Raw genomic sequence first — 25,541 nt, 5'->3', positions numbered from 1 at the left:
TCACTACAGTAAGTGGAGGGCCCTCGGTCATTGCTAGGTGGTCAAGAAACAACCCGTGCCCTCTCATGTGTGGCAAGGCGTCCGTGTGGCTGGCTGTGAGTGAAGTAACTCAGCAGATCTGCTTTGGGACACTTGGGCCAGGCTGTGCAGGAAGCTCTCTTAAATCAAGCCCGTCACTGCGCACGGCCGCGGCCCCTGGGCGCCCCTGCCAACGGCCACACAGACTGGCCATTAAAAGGAACCTTTGTAAACTGAGCCGCCCCACGTCCCCCTACGGCAGATGGTATACCAAGGCCTGCCCTTCTGTGTGCAGAAAAGGGGCAACAGATGCCACTGTCCTCTGGGTCTTTCTGGTTCAAACGGCTGCTGGGTTCCTTATTGGGTCAACCCCAGCCTGGGTTCAGGGGGTAGGGTTTCTGCCACTGTCTAGTGGCTTAGGCTGGGACAAAGCAAGCTCTTGCTCACCGGTACACTTTTTCTGACGGCGTGCTGGCTCCTCTCTGCAGCTCTCCCAGGTGACCGTGCGCACTGGGGCTGTCTGTACCTGCCAGGGACACAGAGCAGAGGGTGTCGGGGGGCCCAGAGCCCGATGGCCTTCGTCTTCTCCATGCAGGCTGCCATCCTGACTTGAACCCATCTTAAAAAGACAGCTTGATACTCAAATGTGGGCAGAGCAGGGGCTTGTGAGGTGTCTGAACCCACAAAACATCACCAATTATTTCTACTGCTCATACGCGTTATCCTTTTGGTCTTCTTTTTAATTGACGCCCTTGGTAAAACAGAACCCTGTGGCTGGTACCTGGAGCCGTGTGGCCCTGGGGGAGCCACTAGCTCTTCTGAGCCTCAGGTTTCCTTACAGACAAAGGGGCACACGCCTGCCTGCCTTGAGAGGAGGAGGACGTTCAATCACACAGGCCGGGACGGAGTTGCTGTTTGGGACGACGAAACTGTCCTGGAACTAGGTGGAGGTGATGTTTGCACAACATCGTGAATGTGCTAAATGCCACTGAGTTGTGCACTTTCCAAGGGACTCCGAGTGTCCCCTTCTCGAGCGAGATGGGGCCCTCCTACCTGCAGCCTTCTCGGCCCTCTCAGCCCGCAGGCGCCCGGCCTCCCGGAGCACGGCCATGGCCCGGATGGCGGCCCGGAGCACAGCCCAGCGGAACACGGCCACGGGGTCCATGCCAATAAGCTCTCGCACGTAGGAGCTGTCGCTGCCCCGAAGGAGGGCCACGATGTCTGGTCGCATGTAGTCCATGTTCTTCTCCCGGAAGTCCTGCAAGGGATGGAGGTGGGGGGGGTCACTGGATGGTGCTCACCGCGGCCCAGGAGGCCAGTATGAGACGGGCTGGCGGGGTGGGGGGCCCATCCCAACAGAGAGCTCCCACCCATGGAGGCCGGGATTCGGTGGGTCCAGACTCCCTGGAAGCTCGCCCAGCACAACTGATAAAGGAGATGATGGAGCAGGCACCAGAAGGAAGGGCCTCCAGGGCACCCACACGGTCCCTTTCTCGCCCCCCAGGCAGAGCATGACTTGAGTGACAAGGGACAGAGGACAGACGTGTACCTTGATCTGATACTTCACTTTCCCTGCGAAGTGCTGGATGATGAATGCCGGCTCCATGACGGGGGTGCCCAGGAAGTACCTGTTGTCCTCGTGCTGCTGTTTGAACTTGGCCAGCAGGGTCTGGCTTGTGGCGTGGGGAAAGCTGGGAAGAAGATTGGAAACCTTTAGCTGCAGGAACAGCGGGTGATTACTGGCTTTGCATGTCAGGTCGCAGGCCGCCTGCGGACGGACAGACAAGGCGGCTAGGGCTGCTCTGCGCCGTGAAGCTGCACACATGGCCTCAGGGCCAGGAGGGAACCTGCCGTCTGTTATCAAAAGGCCCAGGCCGAAGTGAGGCCCTTGGCTGCAGAGCAAACTGAGAGCAGAGCCCTGCGGCCCAACGCCTGGGCCCCCGGCCCCGGTGCCCACGTGAGCATTCGGCTCAGGTGAGACTGGGACCTGGCCCACGGTGGGCAGCTCCTGGGAATAACCCCAGCACCGAGTGACTTCTGGTCCCGGATCCGTCTGTGCCTGGATGCCATGTCTTGGAGAGGGTCTTGCCTGTGCTCCTGTTAAAAGGAGGGGCCAGGAGACAGGGGGGCAGAATAATGAACCCGTTGTACCTGGCTAGTTCTGCCCCCCAGGAAGGAAATGCCACAGTCGGCTTGGGTGCACCCTGCCCATGAGCAGCCTCACCGCAAAGACGGGCAGTGCGACGTGCTCCCGAATGCCCGGAGCCGGGTTCCTCGGCTTAAGGGGGCAGGGAGGAGATCCCGTAGCTACAAAGCACATCGATTCTAGAGCTGGGGAAGTGGGAGGACAGTGAGGGACCTGCTCACCCGGTCACAGGGACAAAGAAAATTTTAACGTGTTATTTTAGAAAATTCAAATCAATGCAAAAAAAAAAAAAATCCATGATGGACAAAAATAGCAACTTTTAAACAAAGACAGATGTGCCCCAGCTCAGCCCGGCCCTGCCTCACATTCCTCCCCCAGATCCAGCTCTGGGAGCGTCCTCGGAGTACGGCTCAGCTGTCCTCACACTCCGCCCCCTCCCCTATCTGAACATCCTCGCAGGATCTGGCTGCGCATGGACGTGTCTGCCTGTCCTGGAAGGAGACTTGGTCTCAGGCAGAGGGTGAGCCTGACCCACTCTGGCCTCTGGGGACTTAAGCAGCAAACAAGGGGCTGATAAAGACGTGTCCTCATCCTGATTGCCAGAACCAGCGACTGTGACCTTATTTGGAAACAGGGTCTTTGCAGATGCAATTAGTTGGGACGAGGTCATTAGGGCAGGCGCTGATCCAACACGACTGGAGTCTTTATAAGAGGAGGAGACGAGACAAATAGAAGAGGAGACAGTGATGTGATCACAGAGGCAGAGACTGGAGTGATGCAGCCACGAGCCAAGGAACGCCTGGGGCCATGAGAAGCTGCAAGAGGCCAGGAAGGACCCTCCCCTCGAGCCTTTGGAGGGAGCCTGGCCTTGGTCTCAGCCCACTGAGATGATTTTGCACTTCTGGTCTCTGGAAATGTGAGAGAATACACTGCTATTGTTTGAAGCTGCCTGCTTTGTGGTGATTAATTATAGCAGCCGCAGCGACCTAACTCAGTAAGTGAATTTCAGTGACTGCAGTGGGGTGACCAAGCGTGGAGCACCTTAAAATAGCCCTTCCGCCTTCATCATGTCCTGCCAACGAGGGGCACGAGGCTGCGCAGTGAGACTGGCCTCTGGGCCCCCAGTTCCACATGCTGCCCTTTGCAAAAAGGCACCAACACCATGCCCAGCTTCTAGACTCAGGTCCCACAATCCTTTCCTGAGAACTCCCGGGCACGTGTTTCAGAGTTCACGGTTATTGCACGTGTTAACATTTTTGTGGTGAATGGTACATGCATTTTGCAAATGCGAGGTCAGGAATTATGGCCAAATGAGTCCAAGAAACTCAGAAGTAATTCTCAGGATGGTTTGGATTTGGGGGTAAGGCTCTGGGGGCCGCAGAACCAGACCGAGTAGCTGCGTTTTTGGACCCCCGGGCTGTGGACACTCACTTGCTCTCTTCGTCCAGCAGATAGAAGAGGCCAGTGGGCTTCTTGCTGATCAGATGGATGCAGCCAACGTTGTCTGTGTAGTCGATGTTGTGCCACGAGATCCCTTCGCTCTGGTATTCCTCCTATAAGGTGGGGGGGTTTCCAACAATTTCATGGCTATGTTAAGGTTCACATAGCACAGGTTGTATATAAACTTATTATATTTGTGTACGCAGGTATGTATTTATATATAAGTGTGTAAATGGCATAGAACACATATTAACGTGTCAGTAGAAATATATTCATACATAAAATTATTAGATAAATTAACAACAGGAAATAGGGATGCATACCCTCAAACATCTACCACACAAGGTGCTTAACCCACACTTAAAATCACCCAGGGGTCAGTAACCTTTCTCTGCAAAGGGCCAGATGGTAAATATGTTAAGCTTTACTAGCCAGATGGTGTCTGTTCCAATTTTCAGCTCTGCTGTTGTATCTTGAAAGCAGCTGATGATATATAAACGGCTGTGAGCCAATAAAGTTTTATTTATAAAAACAGGTTGTGGGGCTGGATTTGACCCATGGGCTGCCATTTGCCAGTCCCTGCTCTGGACCAACAGTCATATGATGTGAGTGACGTACATAACTTCAAATTTTCTAAAGTCATATTTAAAAATGTAGAAACAAACAGATGAAGTTAACTCTCTTCGAAATCTGTGTATTCTGCTCTTCATCACAACTCAATTTGGATCAACCAATAGGCAGAGGGTGTCAGAGTAAAATCAACTAAATATTTACATAAACCCATGGGTTCTTTCCGCCATCACAATCATCAGTGAGAAGGACAATACATGGGTATACAAGATGGCTGACGGGCATGCAAAGACCTGTGGGACGGATTACGACCATCACCGACCAAAGCGCATCCCTACAAGGTGGCCCTACTGCCTCCCAGTGAAAGGACGCTCACGCTTGAGCAGAGAGCAGAGGCGAAGCTGACCTGGGGCTGAAAACATCCTCCACACTGGCCTCATACTGGGCTGGGTGGGATTTTCCCAGACTTTCCCTTTTGCAGAGAAAAATTCTGGGGTGGGTTCACCAGCAGATAGGGCCCCAAGGGAGATCCCAGTTCTGGCTCGTCCCCTTCCCCGTGGGCTGGATAGGCAACAAGATGGTACAGGCTTACCTGCTCTAGTTTGAAAATGTGCTGGTTGAAGTAATACTGGAGCTGCTCATTGGCATAGTTGATGCAGAATTGTTCAAAACTGTTCCTCTCGAAATCCTCAAACCCAAAGATGTCGAGGACCCCGATGGACAAGCACTGGGGAGACAGAGAAAATGGGTATTACTGGTCGGTCCTTGTATGGAGACGACCTGTCAGGTCGTGAAGGCCTGTGGTCATTCTGTCGCTGCTGCCTTGGAATCTGGAGTATCTGAGCAAGGAGCCCTGAGTTGTCATTCTTCGCTGGGCCCCACGAACTGCATCCCATCCTGTTCCCCAGGCCTGCCCCTGGGGAAACTGGTCCCTCGCCCAACACTGACCGCAGCTACCTTGCTCCCCATGTCACAGGCGATCTGCTGAAGAGTGTGGCATTGAGGGCACAGGCTCCCAGGGCCCAGCGTGGTGGGGCGGGGGTGCACTCACTGAGACGGACTCTTCCATGTCTTTCTTGTTGAGTAGGGCGTGGTTGATCCGCAGCACGATCCAGTCAAACAGGGCACTGTACAGCGACTTGGCCATGGAGTCACGGGCGGTGATAGCCTGTGGGCACGGAGGGGCACGACACTTTGGTAAGGCAGGCCCCATGCTGCAACACCCCGAGGTCTACACACATGGGGAAATCGAGGCAGCAACTTTAAACACCCCTTCTCGCTTTGCACACCATCCTGTCAGCTTGGACACCATTGCACACCAAAGCATGAAGCAGGAAGCCTGGACCCAGTGGCCTGTGGTTCAGCCAAATCTTGCTCACTTGCTAGCTCACTCCTCAGCACAACCTGGGGACTGCTGAGGGTGGAAGGCAGGCACCAGGCCTGCCTGTGTGGGAGGACCAGTGAGGAGGCCAAGCTGGGTTCAAGGCCAGGCCCCTTGCAGTTCTGTGAGGACCACAGGGCCACTATTATGTGTGCAAAAGCAGTAATGGCTTTAAAAGTTTTTTAAAGGCTTATTGAGGTCTAATTTACATACATGAAATTTCTTCTTTTTATCTACTGAGATCTAAGTTGTGCCAGATGTACTTGGCCACAATTAACATCTAGAACACATCCCTTTGGCTTTGCCTTTCCCAGGGGGTTGTGGAAATGGAGCTGCGAGGAACGCAGCCCTGCACCTGGAGTCCTTCACTCGGCGGGACACCTCTGGGGGCAACCGCACTCTGGGGTCTCAGATGTCCTACAACAGCTTTCATAAAACACTGCAGAGCGCCTTTGCCCATGGGGGCTCAGACTGTCTCCGGTGCATGTGTAAGACGCCCAAGCAGCTTCTACCTCAGTTAAAAATCCCCCCGATGGCTAGGTACTTTCCTGCTGCTATCTAAGCTGCAAGCCGCAAGTCACATTGCTCTAGAGATGTAAAAACACAAGCAAACACACCACAAAGACGACATCCAGGCTAGGGCACAGGCCAGACAGAAGCTGGTTTGTGCCGTGTCTGAGCTCTCTTGAGAACCCAAGGCGCTGCCAGGGTTCTCCTCTGTCACTTCAGGGACAGGAAAAAGGAGACCTACGCCAGCTATTTCCGAAGGACTCCCCGTGCTTGTAACCTGGGGCCTGGCCAGCTGCGAGGGCCAGGGCAGTGCTCACCTCGCTGAGACTGTAGGGCAGGATGAGCTTGTCATTGGCGGTCACTGTTTTTCTTTTGGTCAGAACCTCCACCAAGATTTCTCGCTTCACCTGTTTCAAGGGCAAGGAGGGCAAGAAGGGGAGGGGGACGGAGAGCTTGTCAGGTGGGTCCTCATGTCACTGCGGCAAGGCCCGAAGCCTTCATGGGAGGACTCCTAGCAGCTGCACCAGGAAGTGGGCCCAAAGCACCCCTCAGGGCTGCCGACCGGTGACATGTACTACGCTTGGTGAGTTTCAGGATGATCACACTCACAGGCTCACCCACGACCATGGTGGCCTGGGAGTGTGGCTGCACAGGTGTCACTGCAGGCCACAGATCCACATGCTGGCTGGCCACCTGCACTTACAGCTGTCGCTGCTGGAGCGGGGTCCCAGCCTCTGTACAGGGCTGGGCAAGGGGTTGGTCCCTCTCCGACCACCAAGCCCCCTCCACAAGCCAGCAGCAACAGGAGAGGGGCAGGGAAGCCGCGCCAATCCCCTGGCAGGCGTGAGCACGCAGAAGCGAGGGCTCCCACAGCAGGCACGCCTTCTTTAAGAGCCCCAGGTGGAATGCAGCTCAGAAAACAAAGGCAAGCACAGGGCTCCTTGGCCTCGGTGCTCGGACACTGGGGGCCGGGCCATTCTTTGCTGTCGGGGGCTGTCCTGTCACTGTAGGGTGTTGAGCAGCATCCCTGGCCCCCACTCACTAGATGCCAGCAGCACCTACACTGTGACAACCAGAAATGCCTCCAGACAGTGCCCGGCGCCCCAGGGTTGAGAACCAGTGGACAAGGGGCTGGCAGGTCCAGTGATAACATGGCCTCGCCAATTAAACTGTGGTTTTAAACAGCCTTCTGTGGGAGGGGCTGCCCAGGAGGGAGTCCCTCAGCAATGAGGACGGGACGCTGCAGAGATGGTGGGGAGGAAGCAGGCCGGCAGACCTCGGTTCGCAGAAGCTCGGCCTGTGCAGGAGCCTGGGCCCTGGGAGGCCACTGGCCGGGAGGGCAGGGAGCACTACCTTTAGGAGCTGTGACAGCGTGTCCAGCACCTCGGGGGGCCCGACCTCCAGACCTTCGTCTCGGCCCGTGGCTCTCTTCTTATAAGTGACGTTGCCCAGGTACAGGATGGCTGACAGGACAGAAAAAATCCTGGGAGAGAAAAGAAGCCCAGGTTGGGGTGCTGTCCACAACTGTAAGATGACAGAAGCTTCCACTGAACTGAGCTGAATTCATAAAACCAGCAAATTCTAGTCAGAACACATGAAGTTTGAAAAATTTTGTCCTCTACTGGGGACCCTCTCTGTGGAATGTGACTTTGTAGACAGATATCTCAACAATACTTTCTTTTAAGATTTAGGGAGCTTAAAATTTTTTTTTTATGGGAGCATAACGTGAACACAAAAAAAGCACACAATTCCCAAGTGTAGAGCTTGATGAATTGTCACAAAATATACACGTCCTGTAACTAGCACTCAGACCAAGGACTAGAACATTCTAGGCCCCAGAAACTTCTGTGCTGACGTCTAACACCGACCGGCAACTTGATGTCAGTGAAATGCACACGTTTGTAGCTGGCCTGTGACTGAAAACCGAGCCGTGGAGCCACCGTGCCTGTACCGCGCAGGGTCTCGGCTTGTTCGTTCTCAGTGTGGCAGCCTCGGGCCTGCTGACACCTGGGGCGGCCCATCCTTCGCTGTGGGGGCCGCTCTGTGCACTGTGGGATGTTGAGCAGCATCCCTGCCACCACCCATTACATGCTAGTAGCACTGTCCCCCGCCCTCCCTCACTATGTAGTGTGACAACCGAAAATGTCCCCAGACAATGCCAAGTGTCCCCTTGGAGCAGGATCAGCCCTGGTGAGAACGGCTGGCTGCTGGGCGTGGAGTAGTCCAGGAGTCGGCCAGTTTTTGGAGGGCCCCTGAGCCAAGAATAGTTCTTAAGTTTTTAAACGGTCATTAAAAAGCCAAACAAAAAATGCAGAGAAGAACCTGCAGCAGAGACCATCTGGCCCGCGAAGCTGAAAATATTTACTGTCTGGCCCCCGCCAGAAGGTCTGCCGACCCCTGCATGGACATACTGCAATTTGTTTATTTAATCTCCTGTTGGTGGACATAAGGGGGCGAGTCCAGGTTTTGGAGCTGTGAGAAACGAGGCTGCTGTGTGCACTCGTGTGTGTATCTTTGGGTGAGCAAATGGATGCGTTCTGTTGTGTATACACATCTGTAGCAGAAACTGCCACACAGTTTTCCGAAGTGCTTGGCCCGACGTGCGCCCTCCCAGCAGCGTGTGGGCAGTTCCCTCTGGGTATACCCGTCGTCCAGGCAGGGGTGAAGGGTACCCCATGTGGTTCTTTGTTTGAGGAAGGTTAGCCCTGAGCTAACATCTGCCACCAATCCTCCTCTTCTTTCTTTTTTTTGCTGAGGAAGATGGGCCCTGAGCTAACATCTGTGTCCATCTTCCTCCATTTTATATGTGGGATGCCCGCCACAGCATGGCTTGACAAATGGTGCGTAAGTCTGCACCCGGGAACTGAACCTGCGAACCCTGGGCTGCTGAAATGGAACGTGTGACTTAACCGCTGTGCCACTGGGCCAGACCCCTCTGACGTGGTTTTTAAAAATTAAAAAAAATTTTTAATTGTGGTAATATACACGTCATATAAAATTTACCATCTGAACTATTTTTAAGTGTACAGTTTCACAGTGTTATGTATATTCACATTGCTGTGGTTTTCACTGGCACCCCCAGTGACTAAGGACGAGTCCCTTCCCATGTGCCCCTGTCACTGGACTGGCCTCCTCAGTGCAGCTCTTCCTGGGGTCTCGGTCAGATCTCAGAGGAATTGGTAAGCTGGGGCGCCCGCGCGGGAGGCGGCAGGGTGGCCGGCCGCTCACTTACTGCTTCTTGGTGGCGGGGAGGAAGCCCACCATCTCCATGGCCTGCTTGAGTCTTTCAAAGTCGTGCTTCAGGTCTTCTCCGTCTTCGATCTTCAAGTTATGCTGAAAAACAAGGTTGGCGGCACTCTGGGTGTTTCTGGCCGGCGAGGGTGGCGTGCAAGAGGGATTTTGGCTGGAACCGAGGGGCAGGGCCCAGGACCCAGGGAATGAATGGGCTCCTTTATGCTGCCTCCTGTGGGCCTCCTTGGAGCCGGTTTGGGGCCGGAGAGGGCCAAGGCAGCTGGCCTCTGACCTCCCGGTGGCGCGTAAACAGCCCACGGGGAACAGAGGCGGTATTTGTGGCCGGGGCTCGGGCTATTTACCTGGTTGAGGTAGAAATAATCTTCAGGCTGCTTGAGCTGAAATTCTTGACGCTCCTCCTCGCTGACGCCAAGTAACAAATAATAAAACACGTGGTAGTTCCTGTGGGTCAGAATTAGGAGAAAAAAGTCATTTTTGGAGGCCAAGCAACAGCTACTCTTCAAACCACTACTAATATTGCTTTGGAGGCCACACCAGGGAGGGAAAAGCACCTGAAATACATACAAATTTGAGACAATAAGTTGATTCTTATTATGTCTTATAAAAAACCCCCCAAAACAAAACCCCCGAACCCTAAGCTTCTCCAGGGAGTAGCTCTGGGGGGAGGGAGCGCACGTCTCACTCCCTGGTGGCTCAGAGATGCTTCTAACAGAAGCACATTTTGGCACACACCCGAGCACCGACTCTGGGTACAAGCCCCAGGGAGGCACAGAAATCCGCACAAAAAGGTGGCTTAGGAGGTCTGCCTGCCAAGCCCGCGCCCCAGAGCAGGCCCCACTCAGGGAGTGTGCTGCATCTCAGGAGCTCCGCCTCTCTCCTGTGCAGGGAAGGAGGACCCCCTCCTACCTCTCATCCTTCTCTTGGGAGACCAAGCGAGACTTCTCAAGCAGGTACTTTTCGACAACAGCTCTGTCATTAAAAGGAAAAAGAAGGAATAGAACGTTACATTTTAATATTGTTTCCTTGAAGAACTAGAGGAATTTGTTTCCACAGCAAAGCCAGCTATGGATTAATTTCCTTTGACACAAGGTGAATACAGGTACCTAAATACAATCACCCTGTCACAAATATAACCGCCATAAAAGTCGCCTCGCCCTGAGACTACCATCCACAAAAATAAGGAACTGAGGCTGGCCACTTCTGCTCCCCAGACCAGATTGGGGCTGACCGCTGCACGGAAGCCGATGTGGCCCCATGCAGGGACCGGCCCCAGGCACTGGCACCGGAGAGACTGCGCCCAAGAGCTCAGGAACAATCCCGGAAGGTCGCCCCTCCACCTCCCCAGCAATTCAGTGTTTCTCCAACAGAAAATGTGAACGTGACGGACTCATCTTTGTATTTGTAACAGGTTTACTGATTACTGATTTACATAAACTGCACAAACTTCGTGTGCAATGTGATGCTGTCCTTTCATAATTCACACAACCTTTAAAAACAGCTTTATTAGGTGTAACTGATGCAGAATAAACTGAAACTGTGTGATTTGATGAACTGTGACACATGCGAACCCCTGTGAGCCCACTACCACGATCAAAATAGTGAACACATCCAGCCCCTGGAAATGCTCTCTTGGGGCCTTTGTCCTGCCTCCCCACTCCTCACCCCCAAGCAGTCACTGATCAATCCCACTCGAGATTAGCTTGGGTTTTCTAGAATTTTAAAGAACTAGAATCATTCAGTACATGTACTGTGTCTGACTTCTTTCACTCAGCCCAAAGATTCTGAAATTCAGCCACATTGCAGCATGGATCAGAAGTTCATTTCTTTTTATGATGGAATAATATTCTACACGTGGACACGTCATGCTTCATTTATCAGTTCCTCGCCCGACCGATGTTTGATGGACATGGGTCCACAAGGCTGTGTGGGTGCTGGGGCAGGGCCCAGGCACCTCTGCAGCCCCACACTCAGCACCAGTAGTAGTGACATCGAACATTCCCTGAGGATCTACTATGTTCTAGGCACTGATTTGTGAGGATTTAACGCCCTGGATCCTCCCACTCTCCAGGGTGGGCACTGTGGCTCCCACTGATGGACAAGGTGCTAACATTGGAGAGGCTGCCTGGGACCCCACAGGAGGGAGGTGGCCCGGTGGGGACCTCTTGGGATTCGCTATCACCAAGTATTTGAGCTGGGCAGGTCTGCACATCACTTCATGTGAGCCCATCGCTTTTACAGGAGAGGCAGCTGTGCCCTACGGGTACAGGGCTGGGCTCCTAGGGCCTGCTGGACGCCGCCTGCCTGTGTCTCCAGGATGGCAGTCTTCTCTCTGCAGCCTGGCACTGGACACACGCACGCCCACACAACACGCACAGGTGGCTTTCCGAGGGCTCAGCCTGCATCCTCTCTTCTTTCAAACCCATGTTTTCTTCCATTCCTTCCCTTGGCTGGTGACTATGTAGTTATCAGCAGTTCGTTTTCCCGGGTAGGGTGGCCACATGTGGTTCTAGAATCAGACACATGTTTGAATCTCAACCTGCAGCCGATTCCCTGTGCTATGTCAGTGTATGGGGGAGGACAATGACCCCTCACCAGCACCGAGTGGTCAATGGACTGACGAGAGCTCCTTCCCTTTCCTGATCATTTTGGGGGCCCAGGACCCTACTTGGGTCTTGTAAGGAGCCAGGGATCCCCCGGCACCAAGCCCTTGAACCCACAGGAAGACGAGGCCTTGCAAATTGGGGAACTGGACGAAGGCTTGGACTGCCCCTGACCCTTGGCCTCAGCGGGAAATGGCGCTGAGTAGTCTCACTTGCCCAAAAGCAGAACCGGGTCTGGGCCTGCCCCCTGGGAGCCGGCTGCAGCTGCTCCCTGGACGGGAAGTGCACCTCCCTCTTCGGAGTGTGGGCGGCCCATGGTCATGGCCAAGGTGGGACTTCCTTTCCTGAATCCGAGGCCACAGATACCACTCTCAAAAGCCTGTCTATGAGATCCAGCCCCTCAGGGCCACTGGCCATGGGCTTGACGGGAGCCTGAGGTGGGTGGGGCTGGGTGGACCACTCAGCTGAGGGCCAGCCCTTGCTGGTGTACCAGGTTGAACGGTGGTCCCAGAAGATATGTCCACCTGGAAGCTGTGACTGTGACCTTATCTGGAAAAAGGGTCTTTGCAAAGGTAATTAAGTGAGGCATCTGGACATGTGATCATCCCCCATGATCCAGGCAGACCCTAAATCCAAGGATAAGTATAATAAAAGATACAAGAGAACAGAGAGACACAGAGGTGGACGTCATGTGACAATGGAGGCAGAGATTGGAGTGATGAGTCCACAAGCCAAGGACCCCTGGGGCCCCCAGAAGCTGGGTGAAGCGGGAAGGCTCCTCCCCCAGAGCCTCCGGAGGAAGGGTGGCCCCACCCACACCTTGATTTTGGGCTTCTGGCTTCCAGACTGTGAAGAAGAAATTCTTATTGTTTCAAGCCACAAGGTTTGTGGTACTTTGTTACAGCAGCCCCAGGACACCACACAGAGCCCACATGGAGGAGAGAACTGGGGAAGGCAAGCAGCACCCACCGCGAGCAAAGGCTCTGGTGTCTAGAGCCTGCAGAGCCAGCCTGGGACCCAGGAAAACGTGAGGAAGCCTCTCGGCATCTCTGCTTCCCCCAGAGAGCCCCTGGAACTGCAGAAACAACATAATTCTGTGTTGTCTGCCCAAGAAGACACTCTGGGCGTCTCTTGCTGGTGAGAGGCTCTGCAAAATGTGGCAGATACAACTGCAAAATACGGACCCACGGGAGAAAAAAAAATGTTTACATAAGAGGTGAGGGTCCTTGGCAAGAAACAGCTGAGGCCTATGGGGCAGTGGGGACAGGAGGCTGCTCCAGGTGTCTGATTAACCAGGGCACATCCTACGGGCAGGTGCTGGGGCCCACTAAGCAGGTGCCGCGCTGGGGCCCAGCAGTGCTCGGGGACAGGGGCACGTCCTCTGGGGGCTGAGGGCTTGGGAGAATCACCAGCTTCTGAGTGCCCCCGAGGGCCGAGGGGCCGGAGCAGATGGGCATTTATCAAGCCTCTCACCCACCCCACTGCCACTGGAGCCTGGGAAGCGGGGAAAAAAGGAAAGAAGCCAGAGGCCGAAGGATTCGGGGAAACAATCATTCTTGTTCGTGTCTTGAATATGAACCGTGGACTGAAACGACCATGAGTCAGGTTTAGATGGACAGAAGTCCCTACATACTCTGGAATCAAGCCTCAGTGCCATCACCCCAAGGACCTCCCCCTTCCCAGAACGCCGGCGCCTTCTCTCGGCCTCCAGGGCCTGATGCTTAGCTCTCCTCGTGTCTAACACTCAGGGCTCCTCACCTGGCAGCGCAAAGCATCACCTGGCGCCTTTACAAATCCACTGTCACTGAAGACCCTCACACCCGAACGAGGAGTGGCAGTGGACTTCTGTGAGCGACCAGGCCACGGATCATGCCAAAATGCCTGTGTGAGTGTGTTTTTTTAACTTTGAAATAGTTATATTGACTCATAAGAGCTTTGCACGTATAAAAAAAATACAAAACACTACGTAGTATTAAATCACAATTACTTTTTTTTACCAATTGAAATTACCCAGAATATACATTTTTTAAAGAAAAAAATCCTATAGAAGAGAATTCTGACATCATGACTTAAATATTATAACATTAACTTACTGTACAAAGCTGCCAGATATTTTTCATAAGCATAATAACCACTACAGAGTGCAAATGAACAGAATTTCAATGGTGCACATTTAGCTGAAGTAACTGTGCCTTCACCTAAATAACTCACATTTCTGGCACAAAATGTTGGTCTGTTTTAACTTCCATCAGGCAACCAACTTCACAATGCAGTTACCACCTATCCACTCACCCACCCATCAATCCACGAATCCATCAATCTCCTCACCCATCCACCCACGAAACTACCATCTACCAATAAATCCATCCATCCATCCATCTACCAATCCACCCATGAATCTACCCACCCACCCATGAATCCATCCATCCATCCATCCATCTACCCACAAATCTACCTATCCACCAATGCATATATCCATCTATCCATCTATGAATCTATCTATCCATCCATCCATCCACCTACCCATCTACCCATGAATCTACCCATCCACCCATCCACCCATGAATCCATCTATCCATCTATCCATCCATCTACCCATCTACCCATGAATCTACCCATACACCCATGAATCCATCTATCCATCCATCCATCCACCCACAAATCTACCTATCCACCAATGCATATGTCCATCTATCGATCTATCCATCCATCTAGCCAGCCAACCAACCATCAATCTATCTACCCTCCTCTTCCTTCCCATCCATCCACTCAGCCACCCTTCAGTACTTCCCTGGACAACCGTCTCACTTGGCTACCCAGCATCACGTCTCCTTCTGGCTAAAGGGGCACGTGTTTGGCAAATGCCAGAGTCCATGTCAACTCTGCCTGTGGCCTCCCCAGACCTATGGAATTAGAAACCTCATCAAAACCAGGAAATAGGTTGGTCTGTCCTTGCCTGTTCTTGGCAAACCCCATGATGCTAGTACCTCAAGCTCACCTAGTCCATGGGCACCTGGGCCCATGCTCAATGCCCCTGGGGACGGCAGGGTCAGTTACGGACCTGCGGCCCCTCCCCCTACCTCAACCCACCACTCAGACCTTCACAACGACGACTTAAAATCACACTCACGCCCCTGTCGGAGTCACAAATGTCTGCATGGGCACGATTTCAGCACAAGCTCCTGGGGCTGGCTCCCCCTGCAGGGATGCCCAGGACCCCAGACTGAGGCTGTCACGCACAGCGCAGGTGGCTGCCAACTCACCCTCTCACGATGCCGCTCTCCAGGTAGTTGACCTGGATGAATTTCCCGAATCGGCTGGAATTGTTGTTGTGGGCTGTCTTGGCATTCCCGAAAGCCTGAGAGGAAAACAGAGGCAGGTTTTCAGATCGTGAGCACGAAATGTGCACTGGTCTCGGCCTGGAGCCTCGGAGCTCCCTTCCGGCTGGTGGATGCGCGGTGGCTGGAAGTTCTTCAAGGGTCCAGATGAGAAGCGGAAGTGCGAAGGCGTGGCGCCCCGTGCACTTCTCCGTACTTCCGCTGTCTCTCTGTGTCTGGGCCGTGGGAGGGCTGAAGCGTTATGTTTTTGATGTTAAAAATGCCAATCATCAGAATTCTTTTTTAGTTATTTGTTCATATAGCAAACTCTGGCCTGTGGGCCAAATCTTGTCCACTGCTTGTTTCTGTGCTGCCTGCGAGCCAAGAGTGGTTTTTACATTTGTAAATGGTTAAACAAAACCCAAAGGAGAGGACTATTTCCTGACATGTGAAAACACTATTCACATTTCAGTGTCTATAAATGAAGTTTTACTGGCACACGGCCAGGCCTGTTCACTATGGATCGTCCACGGCTGTTTTTGTGCTGTGATGGCAGAGTAGCTGTGACAGAGACCGTCTGCCCTGCAAAGCCGAAAATATTTACTATCTGGCCCTTTCCAGAGGGAGTTTGCTGAGTCCTGGCTGATGCAGGCGCCAGGCTGGGCACACCAGGCAGGTGTGAGGGAGCAGATGTGGGGACAGGTCCCGCCCTGGAGGGGTCTTGCAATTCTGTGGGACGACAAGCGGGTTCACAGCAATTTTCTTTTTAATTGGGGTAAAATTAGCGTAACATAAAACTAACCATTTTATTATTTATTTATTTAGAGGAAGAGTAGCCCTGAGCTAACATCTGTGCCCATCTCCCTCCACTTTATATGTGGGAGCCTGCCACAGCACGGCTTGATAAGTAGTGTGTAGGTCCACACCTGGGATCCGAACCGGCGAACACTGGGCCGCTGAAGTGGAGTGTATGAACTTAACCACTGTACCACCGGGCTGGCCCCAAAACTAACCATTTTAAAGTGAACAATTCAGTGGCATTTAGCACATTCACAGTGTTGTACAACCATCATGTCTATCTAGTTCTAGAATATTTCCATCACGCCCAAAAGACTCCATCCCCATCAGCAGTCACTCCCCATCCCGTACCAGCCCCTGGTAACCAGTACTCCGCTTTCTGTCTCTATGGATCTGTCTGTTCTCAACATTCCCTTCAATGGGATCATACAGTGTGGCCTTCTGTGTCTGGCTTCTCTCACTCAGCATGATGTTTTCAGGTTCATCCACATTGTAGTCTGGGTCAGGGCTGCATTCTCAACATGCAGAGGAAAATACGCATAGTGCATGGAGCCTTTGGCTGGGTGGGGTCCCCCCCTGGGGCCTCCCACATGATCCCCACCCAGATTACCACACAGAACACCCCTGTCCCCTGCCCAGGCTCCTGGAGTGCCCCCTTCCCATGTGGCACCCACCCACCCGCAAGGGGTGAACTGACTGTGAGAGGGTGTGACGGAGCCTTAGGGAACACAGGGCAGGGCAGGTACCCTCAGAGGTGGGTTCCCTGTTTCAGGGAGAGAGAGGCCTGTGGAGGTGGGGGTGGCGGGGAGAGAGACAGAGCTGGTCACGGAGTCTGGCGCTCAGCCATCCAAGCCCTTGTGGCCCAGGGGCTGGGCAAGGGGTGACTTGGAGGGCAATAGTCCAGAAAGGGAAGCTGTGTGGCAGCGAGAGGGCTGTCAGGCTGATGGTGCTGCTGTTTGGAGAGGCCGAGCTGTGCAGGGAGGCTGGGACGGAGCGAGGCTGCAGTCGGGGGAGGTGGCAAGGCCACTGCCAAGGTCCACTGGAAGGGGGAGGTTTGAGGGTCTGGTGGAGCAGGAGGATGAGGGCAGGGTGGGGAGAGACAGCCACGCTTGCAGGGGAGTCAGGAACAGGGAGACACGTAGAGAAGATGGGATTTTCTTGAAGGCCTCATTCTGCAGGAGGATGGATGCAGGTTGACTGCTGATCAGAGCTTCTGGTGAGGCAGCCTGAAGGCAGAAGCCCCACAAAAAAGCATCTGCTGGAAGGCCCAGGATGCTTCCTTGGAAAATGGCTCCATTCAGCAGAGCTCTCCATCAGGACAGTGGCCCCAGCTGGGCCCATGTGCCAGTCACGTTCCTGGCAGATCGGGTCACGGGACAAGTGACTTCCTGCCCCATTGCCCCATGGGCTTCAGACCCCAGGAATGGCCTCCCTGTAGAGCCTGAGCCAATCACCAAATTGCCAAACAGGAGAGTGATAACGAAGGATGAGGCCTCAGAGAGGCAGCCTGGCCCTGTATCGTGAAGTGGGGGTCCACTCAGGGCGGGGCGTTAGCTAGGCCCCTTGGGGGTCTCCACATGGCCTCATAGGCAGAACCCAGCCTGAAGAGGTGCTTGCCCTAGTCAGTGGCCACAGGGCCCACCTCCTCCTCCTCTTCTCAAATGTTTCCTCAGGACCTGTGGACCTGCTGGGTTTGCAAAGGTCGTCAGAGGGCTGATTAAACACAGGCCTCATCACCAGGTCCTGATGACGTGACCAAGCTACTTGCCAGCGGCTGTGCACCAGCCACTGGAGGCCAGGCCTGGGTCCGCCCTGCTCTCCCAAGTGTCTACGGAACCCAGTGCGGGGTTCCCGGCCTTGGCACTGCTGACATGTGGGGCCACATCATTCTCTGTGGGGGGCTGTCCTGAGCACTGCAGGGTGTTGAACAGCACCCCTGGCCTCCACCCACCATATGCCAGTAGTATCTGGGACAACCAAAGATGTCCCCAGAGCTGGCTGAGTTGCCCAGGTTTAGAAGCACTGCTATCTACAGACGGAGGTAAAGGGGTCCGCAGGGTCAGGGAGTCTGGGCCCCTCCTCCCATTACGAGACCCCCACGTGCGCTGGAGATGCTGGGGGTCCTCTGGGGAGAAAACTGCCTTTCTAGATTTAGTCTCCCGTTTCCCCTACGTTCAGCCTTAGAGCCGTGTTTTTCATTTCAAGTCAAGTCCATGGACTCCCAAGGCACCGCTCTGGGAAAAGCAGACAGCGGATCTGTCTTCTCCTTTCGTTGCACTCACCAGACCCTGAAGGGTAGTGTCTGAGCTGAGGACAGGCTTGCTCTGTGAGCGAGCATGCAAAGTCCTGCCTGTCCTGACCACAAGCAGATGGCCAAGCAATGTCTGACCCTGTGCGGACTCCTTCCCAGGGCTACGGGCCTCTCTCTGCGCCGGGGTCTCCACAGTGCCCAGGATGACGGCCCGCTGCAGAGACACCCCAGAAACGCGCATTTGCATCCAGAAGAACCAGTGGTCCCTTTTGAAGTCGGGACAAGTCTCTGTGGTGATTTGTAAGGTTTCTAAGGAAACAGGCCTGGCGTCCTGGGGATAAGAGGGAGTATCTTTGGGATGTAAGGCTCACCAGCTTTCTGGTTCTGCGGGGCCTGGTGACCTCACACGTCTGGTATGCGGTCTCAGCACACTGCGACTTTTCAAAGCTGATCTAAAAATATCCGGTTGGTGCTATTATACATCCAAGGAGGAGGAAGCACTGGCCTGGCGTGGTGAGGGGAGCTATTGTGTGGCTGCTCGCGGGGCTGGCCAGGGGTGCGTGCATCCAAGCAGAGGGTGCTGGTGTGCCCAGTGGATCATGCAGGGCCAGAGGTGGACAGGAGGGAGGAAGTGGGACCCAGGCACCAGCAATGATGCGATATAACCAGACACCGGGGCTGGGGAGGCCCATGTTCACACTGTCTTTCCAGCAGGCCAGAAAACCCACAGCTCTGGCAAAATGCTATGCAAGGAAGGTCTCTACTCTCTCAGAAACAATTTTTTCTCCCTTCTGTAATATAAAATACATGTTTCTAATATAATTTGTAAACTTTGAAAAAAATATATAGAACCATGCTAAAAGTTTGCCCAACAACAAAAACCTAAAGAGATGACCCCACAATTCAAGGCCCCCAGTAGTGGCTTCTAGCTATAACTAACACCCGGCCCTCTTCCGACAGGGGCAGACCAGCCTGGGCCCAGGGGTGCCGCGTGCCCACCAGGCACCCCCTGATCCTGCCAGTGATGCTGAGAGCCGGAGGATGCCTGGCTATCTTCCACTGTCCTTGTCTTTGAGGTCCTTCTTTTGGGAGATTCAAAAAGGTTTCTTAAATTGGACACATCAGGGTTGAGTATCCTTAGCCAGAAGTTTCCAGAAGGTATATTTTCTATCTCAACAGGATGGCTCTCCTCTCGGTGGGAAGGCACGGTAAACGCGTGAGGAAGAACACTGACAACGGTATCTCAGACAGGCTGTGGCGAGCACCAGTCCCCCGCCAGGCACACCGCGGGCTTCCCACTCTTTTCTTTTGTGTGGCACTCCTCTAAGAGCCAAATGTGCCAACCCCATTTCAGATGAGGAAACTGAGGTGCAGAGAGGTCAGCTGGCCTCCCCAAAGTCTGAGAGCAGCACGAGATCAATGTGGCCCTGGTCCGAACCCAGCACCCCTCCTCCTGGCCCACGCCCACTGGGGCCCTGGGTCCTGAAGCCTGGGCTCCTTCTTCACACCTGTTCTTGGGGTCCGGAGCCAGGCGAGCGTGCCCAGGACCTTTCGGGGTCCCTGCCGGCCCTGGCCCGAGGCCGCTCTCTCAGGGCCTGCCAGCCAGATTCCCGAGCCTTCTCTGAGCTCACACCTGGCCTCTTGCACAACCCACGTGAAAACTGAATGAGCTGTGAGAGGGATACATTAGGCAAACAGCGTTTTGCTTTCAGATTTCGAAACCCGAAAGCCCTGTGGAGTGAGTTCACAAAGGCAAACGCACTTGTTGGCCCTGTGTCACCAGGTGAGCCCTGAGTCGGGGTCCCCTGGAGAAAAGTCCCCCAGCCTTGTGGCGCAGGGCAGTCATCCCTCCGAAAAGGCTGGGGTGGTCTTGACATGAGATAACTCCAACGCCCCCAGATTTCCTGCAGCCGTCCTTTCTCAGAGGAACACTCTAGATGGTTCTAGTGGCTTCATCTGGGTTGGCCTTCTCTGTTTGCCTGACCTCCTAGCCACAGGGAGCTCCCTCCCAAGTGTTTGTGGTGCTTTTGTACATGTGTTCTCATTCATTCACTCGACAACAACTTACTGATCTACTGCTGTGTGCCTGGCACCATTCTAGCCTCAAAGAGCCCCCTCCCTGGTGGGGTTCCATGGGGACACCCTGCACATTCACCTCAGCCGTGGCTCGGGTGTATCTCCTCCAGGAGCCCCCCCAGCCTGCCTGGACCGGGTGGGTGCCCACTGCCTCCTGTGGCCTTGATGCTGCCCCTCCCTCTGCGATGCTACCTCTGGGTAAAGCTCTGTTCCCCTGCCTCAGACCACAAGCCACGCAGGACTTCTGGGTGTCTTGTGTTGGGTCAAGGTCAGGCACCAAGACGGAGGAGTGACTGCTGTTGTCGAGAGAGGCTGCAATTGGATTCTTTTGCTCAAAGAACATTAGCAAATCTCAGGCCAGGATGAAGCCTAAAGATGGGGCCGAAAGAGAGAAACTGCCCCCCGTTTCCTGGCCTGCAGGAGCTGACTCTTCTCAGCTGTGGGTAGGGTGGAGAACGTGCACCTGAGGGCAACTGGAAGCCGGTGTTGGCACGGTGGCCCCACCACTTGGAATGGAGATATTTTTCTCCTATGCGTTCTCTGTGTTCTGGGTGTACCTTTCTACGTGAAAGTCCACACCCACTGACAGGTCGTGCGCATGTGGGGACATGGATGACGGTCTGACCCTGCAAGAAGATGCCTGAGAGGTGACCCAAGGCCGTGCTGGGCCTGCGTGGAGCACTGGAGTGTCATATGCAGCCTGGCCCAGGGGGCCGTGGACCGAGGAGCCCGGAGGGTCTGCTCTGCTGCGTCTGCTGGGCAAACAGCCCCAGGGGGTCCAGTCAGGGCTGAGGCTTTCTGCACGGAAATGCTGGGAAAATAAGCCCCGGGCCCGTGTGGGGTCTCGGGCTAATCCTGGCAAGGAGCCCAGGAGAACAGCTCTGCATCTGCAGGGGATTCTGGCAGGTCCTGGTGGCCTGGGGGAGGGCTGGAGGCCCAAGGCTATCGTCAGTTGTGCCAACTGGGGCAAATTAGATCACTGCTCTTGGGTTTCGGATTCCTCTCCTGTAAAATGAGGGGAAAACCCTTGCCTTCCTGGGCTGTTTGAGGATAAAATGAGATTGTCTGTGTGAACCAGTGGCCAGCAAACTTGTTCTGTGAAGGGCCAGGTAATCAATATTTTGGGCTCTGTTGCAATGACTCAACTCTGGCGTTGTAGCGTGAAAGCAGCCAGAGATGATCTCTTGACATGAATGGACGTGGCTGTGTGGAGGACACCCTCCCGACGCCGGGGCACGGGGCAGGCTTGGACATTGACCTTTACTGGGGTCAGTAAATCACAGCTAGCCACCTGTCTCTGTACGGCCCGAGAACGCAGAATGGTTTTGACATTTTTAAATGCTTGAAAAAAAAAATCAAAACAAGACTATTTCACGATATGTGAAAACGATATGAAATTCAGCTTTCAGCGGCCACAAATAAGGTCTTGTTAGTGCACATGCACGTCTGTTTACGCACGGTCTGTGTCTGCCTTTGGACTACAACGGCAGAGTTGAGTCACTGGACGGAGACTGGCCCTGCAGGCCTGAACACACCGATCCTCGGACCCTTGAAAGGAAAAGTGTGCCAGACGCTGGACCAGGGGCTCTCAGTTAAATGTCCTCTTTGCCCCAAGGGCACCAGCGCAGTGCCAGGCTGGGAGAAGGCTCCCACACTCAGACACTTGAGGAGTGAGCAGGAGAGGGGCTGAGTGTCATACGGCTGACTGGTCTCCCCGGGGCACAGTGGGGACATGGAGAAGCAGGACCAGGAAGCGTGGAGGCTGGGACGGGTGAGTGGGCTCACAGGCCCAGGGGCGCTGAGTGAGAAGAGACAGACAGAGGAGTCTGCTCCCTGGGAACTGCGGGTGGGAGGTGGGGGAGGGAGAAGCGCAGCTGATGCATTTTCCACAGAGCTGCTGTGCAGCGAGTGGGCGGAGGGAGCGGTGGCGTTACGAGGGGCCAGCCAGTTCCAGGGAGGGAAGATGCCAGGCAGGACAGGGATGACAACGGGAAGGGGGTGGCAGTGACAGCGGTGAGAAGAGGCAGCTGTGGGGCAGGGGACAGGAGCCACAGTCCCCTGCCAGCCCGTGCAGGTGGCAGTGCAGGCTCAGTGGGTCTGTGGGTTCGGGGCAGGAAGCAGAGAAGTCCCTCCAACCTCACGGCTCCCAGACTCACAGATGAGGAAGTGGAGGCTCTGTGGGGCCCAGCTGACACCTCGCCCGGGCCCGGGTTCTGCTCTCTTCCTGGTACCCAGGGGGCCTGGGGCCCCCAGCAGGCTCTCAACCACCAGTTGCTGGACGGATGGACAGATGGATGGCAGGCATGTGTGGAAAGCTGAGTGACGGTAGGACACAAGGCTCACTCCACCTCTGTGCTCTCAGCTGGTAACAGGCTCTGTTACTCTTACCCAGAACAGCACCAACTGTCAGCCACAGATGCAGATGGAAACACTGAAAACACAGCAAGGACCCCTGCGGCCAGGAGGAGGCCCTTTAAGAAGGGCAGATTCATCATGGGGCTGGAACGTACAGCACGGGGACTGTAGTTAATAACGCTGTACTGCATATTTGAAAGTTGCTAGGAGATTAGATTTAAAAGTTCTCATCACAACAAAAGAATTTTTTCTAACTATGTAAGGTGACAGATGGTAACTAGACTTATTGTGGTGATCATTTCACAAGGTATACAAACGTCAAATCACTATGTTGTACACCCGAAACTAATATAATGTTACATGTCAATTATAACTCCATCATAAAAGAAAAAAAGCCACAGATTCCAACCCAGGGCCAAAGTTCCCCAGCAAACCGTGTGGGGAGCAGAGGTGGTGGGAAGGGGAGTGGGAGAATCTTAAAAAAAAGAAAAAACAAGAAAGCAACTATGAAACAAGTTATTGTATCTTATACTTTGCTAAATTTTGGTTTAGGTTATAATGAAGGTACGTGCAGCTCACAGAAAGAATGAAGAACAGATGGAGCTTTGATGGGGAGGGTCTTGCTTGGTTCTTACTGCACCAAAAATGTTTCAGGAATTCATCACACTCCCTGAGGGCTCATCTTAGCCACTTGAAACCCAAATCATTCTCTTTGGGGTCTACTTGCTTCTTTTTCTCAGGCTTTTGAGTTAGGAAATTAATTCACTTACTTTCATTATTCATATTTGTGAATACAAAGTGTTTATGGATATTTACGGATATAAAGTGACTACAAATTGTCCTCTCCTTACTGCTTTAAATACATCCCATGGTTTTTGATAATAGACAGTTTTTGTCAATGATTTTTAGAAAATCTGTAATTTTGGTTTACGGATGCCCCTTCATCTAAGAGTTGTTTAATAGAAGTTTACTTTTTCTTTTTTAAAACATTTCCATGTGGAAGGGGCTTTAAAAAATTACCTCCTAGTTTTATTGTATTGTTAAGAGTGTTGCTTGTAATATGTTTACTTTTGGAAGTTCTAGATGCTTCTTTCTCTGTGATCTGATACAGGAATTAATTTTATGAAGGTTCTGTGAATACTTAAGAAGGGTGATTCTCATATGGGAGTGAAGGGTTTATGCTATGGCCACAAGATCTGCCTTAAGTACATGCTCTGGGCATCTTTCATCCTTGCTGTCCACCCAACCAACCCCGTGCTCTGTGTTTGTATTTGTTTCTCTTGGTATCTTTATCATTTCCACTTTGTAAAGGCAGTGGCTGTGTTGTTTGGTGGATAAATGGTGACAGACAACCATTACACCTTGAGCGTAAACTGAGGCTCTGGCATTATAACAAAACTTCATCATGTGTAATATTCAGAGGCCTGAGTTCTACCTTCTCCACGTTGGAAGTGCAGCTCTGTTCTTGCCTGTTTCTATCTGCCTGCTATATCTGTGCCTGTCTCTTTATTTTTAGCTTCCTGAACCACTTTGGTTTAGGTGAGTCTTGTTCACAAAGCATGGAGCTGAACTTTGCTTTGTGAGCCAGGCTGAAAATCCTCTCCTCTTAATAGGCAGATCACACCCACAGAAATGTGGCAGTATGATGGACGCACTCCCTCCTGAAGCTCAGGCTACCAGCATTAGCTCTCTTCCCCATCTGCTGCTTGTGGGTGTGGCCGAGTGACTGGAGGCCAGAGCAACTCTCCAGGCCACTTTTGATGACTTCCTAAATCCTGTATCTTTTGCAAGATTTTTCAACCTCACTTTGCAACTGCTTTGCATTCCATTTGTGTGGTGGGATGCACCTGGGAGCGAGGACCCACTGGGCTGGTGGACTGCAAGGAGCCATGCTTAGGCTGAGCTGAGAGGTGAGAGTCAGTGAAAGCTCCCTGTTCTGTCAGTCATCTGGGATGATGTTTGCTTTCCCACACATTCCCAAACTGCACAGACTCTGGCGCTGATGACAAAACAGGAAGGACTTCTAGTACTTTCTATGCAGCAAGACCAAGCATTTGCACGTGTGAGGAAAGGTGAGCTCCCTGAGGTGGACTGGAGGGAGACTCTGTGGTCTTGGAGCACCCCTCCACATCCCTGCCTGGGCTACACCTTTTCTACACACCCTCAGGGAGGGACCCCCCCCCCCCCCAGGCTCCCCTTGGGATGGCCCTCCATACCTGGGGTGGGCAAATGTGTCATCCTGGGGGTCTCCTGCTTACAGCAATGGGGAAGGACAGTCAGAATTCCCAAGATTTCAGCCTCCCTGGCCCCCCAAGAGTTGCTACTCCTGGCTGCTCTGCTTGACTGGGGTGAGGGAGATGAAAGTTTGAGAACTCAAGGAGGGGTTACGGGGGCTTGTTCAAGACACAGAGTCTTGGGCTCCATCTCAGACTGCAGAATTTCTGGAAAGGCTGAGGAATCTAAATTCTTAGAGCAGAGCTCGAGGGGGTTCTTCTTTTCCTGGAAGGGTGAGAACTACTGCTCTGGGTTTAGTATGAGGATGAAGGATCTTGGGGGAGAAATATAGCAAGAAGACATCTACATGCACGCCTCCCTCTTTCCTGAACATCCGGAGTAGGGGTCTCCGTGGTCAAGGGTAGGATGGAGCAAAGAGCTTTGAGCTCGGTGTACTTAATCAGAGTGCCTTCCTAACCTTTAGCCTGAGGGATAGGAAACTTCCATACTCCAGGGCTTCACTGAGATTGGCCACTCTCTACCTGAACCCCAACTCCAGGCGGGTCCAATTCCCATCCCGCCGGCCACTCCAGGGCCTTGTTCTGCCTGGCAC

At 53.4% G+C, this 25,541-nt stretch overlaps 1 protein-coding gene across 20 annotated transcripts in view; it reads right to left on the bottom strand.

Annotated features, from left to right (window-relative positions):
• MYO9B (myosin IXB) overlaps positions 1–25,541 on the bottom strand; it is an 84,902-nt gene that overhangs the window by 26,162 nt on the left and 33,199 nt on the right. For all 20 annotated transcript variants that reach the window (XM_070246639.1, XM_070246626.1, XM_070246638.1 and 17 more), the window contains exons 3-14: positions 15,181–15,275; positions 10,224–10,286; positions 9,659–9,758; positions 9,298–9,398; positions 7,419–7,548; positions 6,383–6,472; positions 5,226–5,342; positions 4,767–4,901; positions 3,596–3,717; positions 1,568–1,709; positions 1,072–1,276; positions 466–544 (exon numbers count right to left, since the gene is read on the bottom strand). In XM_070246639.1, the coding sequence (XP_070102740.1) occupies positions 466–544; positions 1,072–1,276; positions 1,568–1,709; positions 3,596–3,717; positions 4,767–4,901; positions 5,226–5,342; positions 6,383–6,472; positions 7,419–7,548; positions 9,298–9,398; positions 9,659–9,758; positions 10,224–10,286; positions 15,181–15,275 (1,379 nt within the window). The remainder of the gene's footprint in view (positions 1–465; positions 545–1,071; positions 1,277–1,567; positions 1,710–3,595; positions 3,718–4,766; positions 4,902–5,225; positions 5,343–6,382; positions 6,473–7,418; positions 7,549–9,297; positions 9,399–9,658; positions 9,759–10,223; positions 10,287–15,180; positions 15,276–25,541) is intronic.

The sequence above is a fragment of the Equus caballus genome, chromosome 21 (genome assembly GCF_041296265.1).
Source record: "Equus caballus isolate H_3958 breed thoroughbred chromosome 21, TB-T2T, whole genome shotgun sequence".
Lineage (NCBI taxonomy): Eukaryota > Metazoa > Chordata > Mammalia > Perissodactyla > Equidae > Equus > Equus caballus.
The sequence above is the reverse complement of the archived record's forward strand: the minus strand, read 5'-3'. Positions and strand labels throughout refer to the sequence as shown.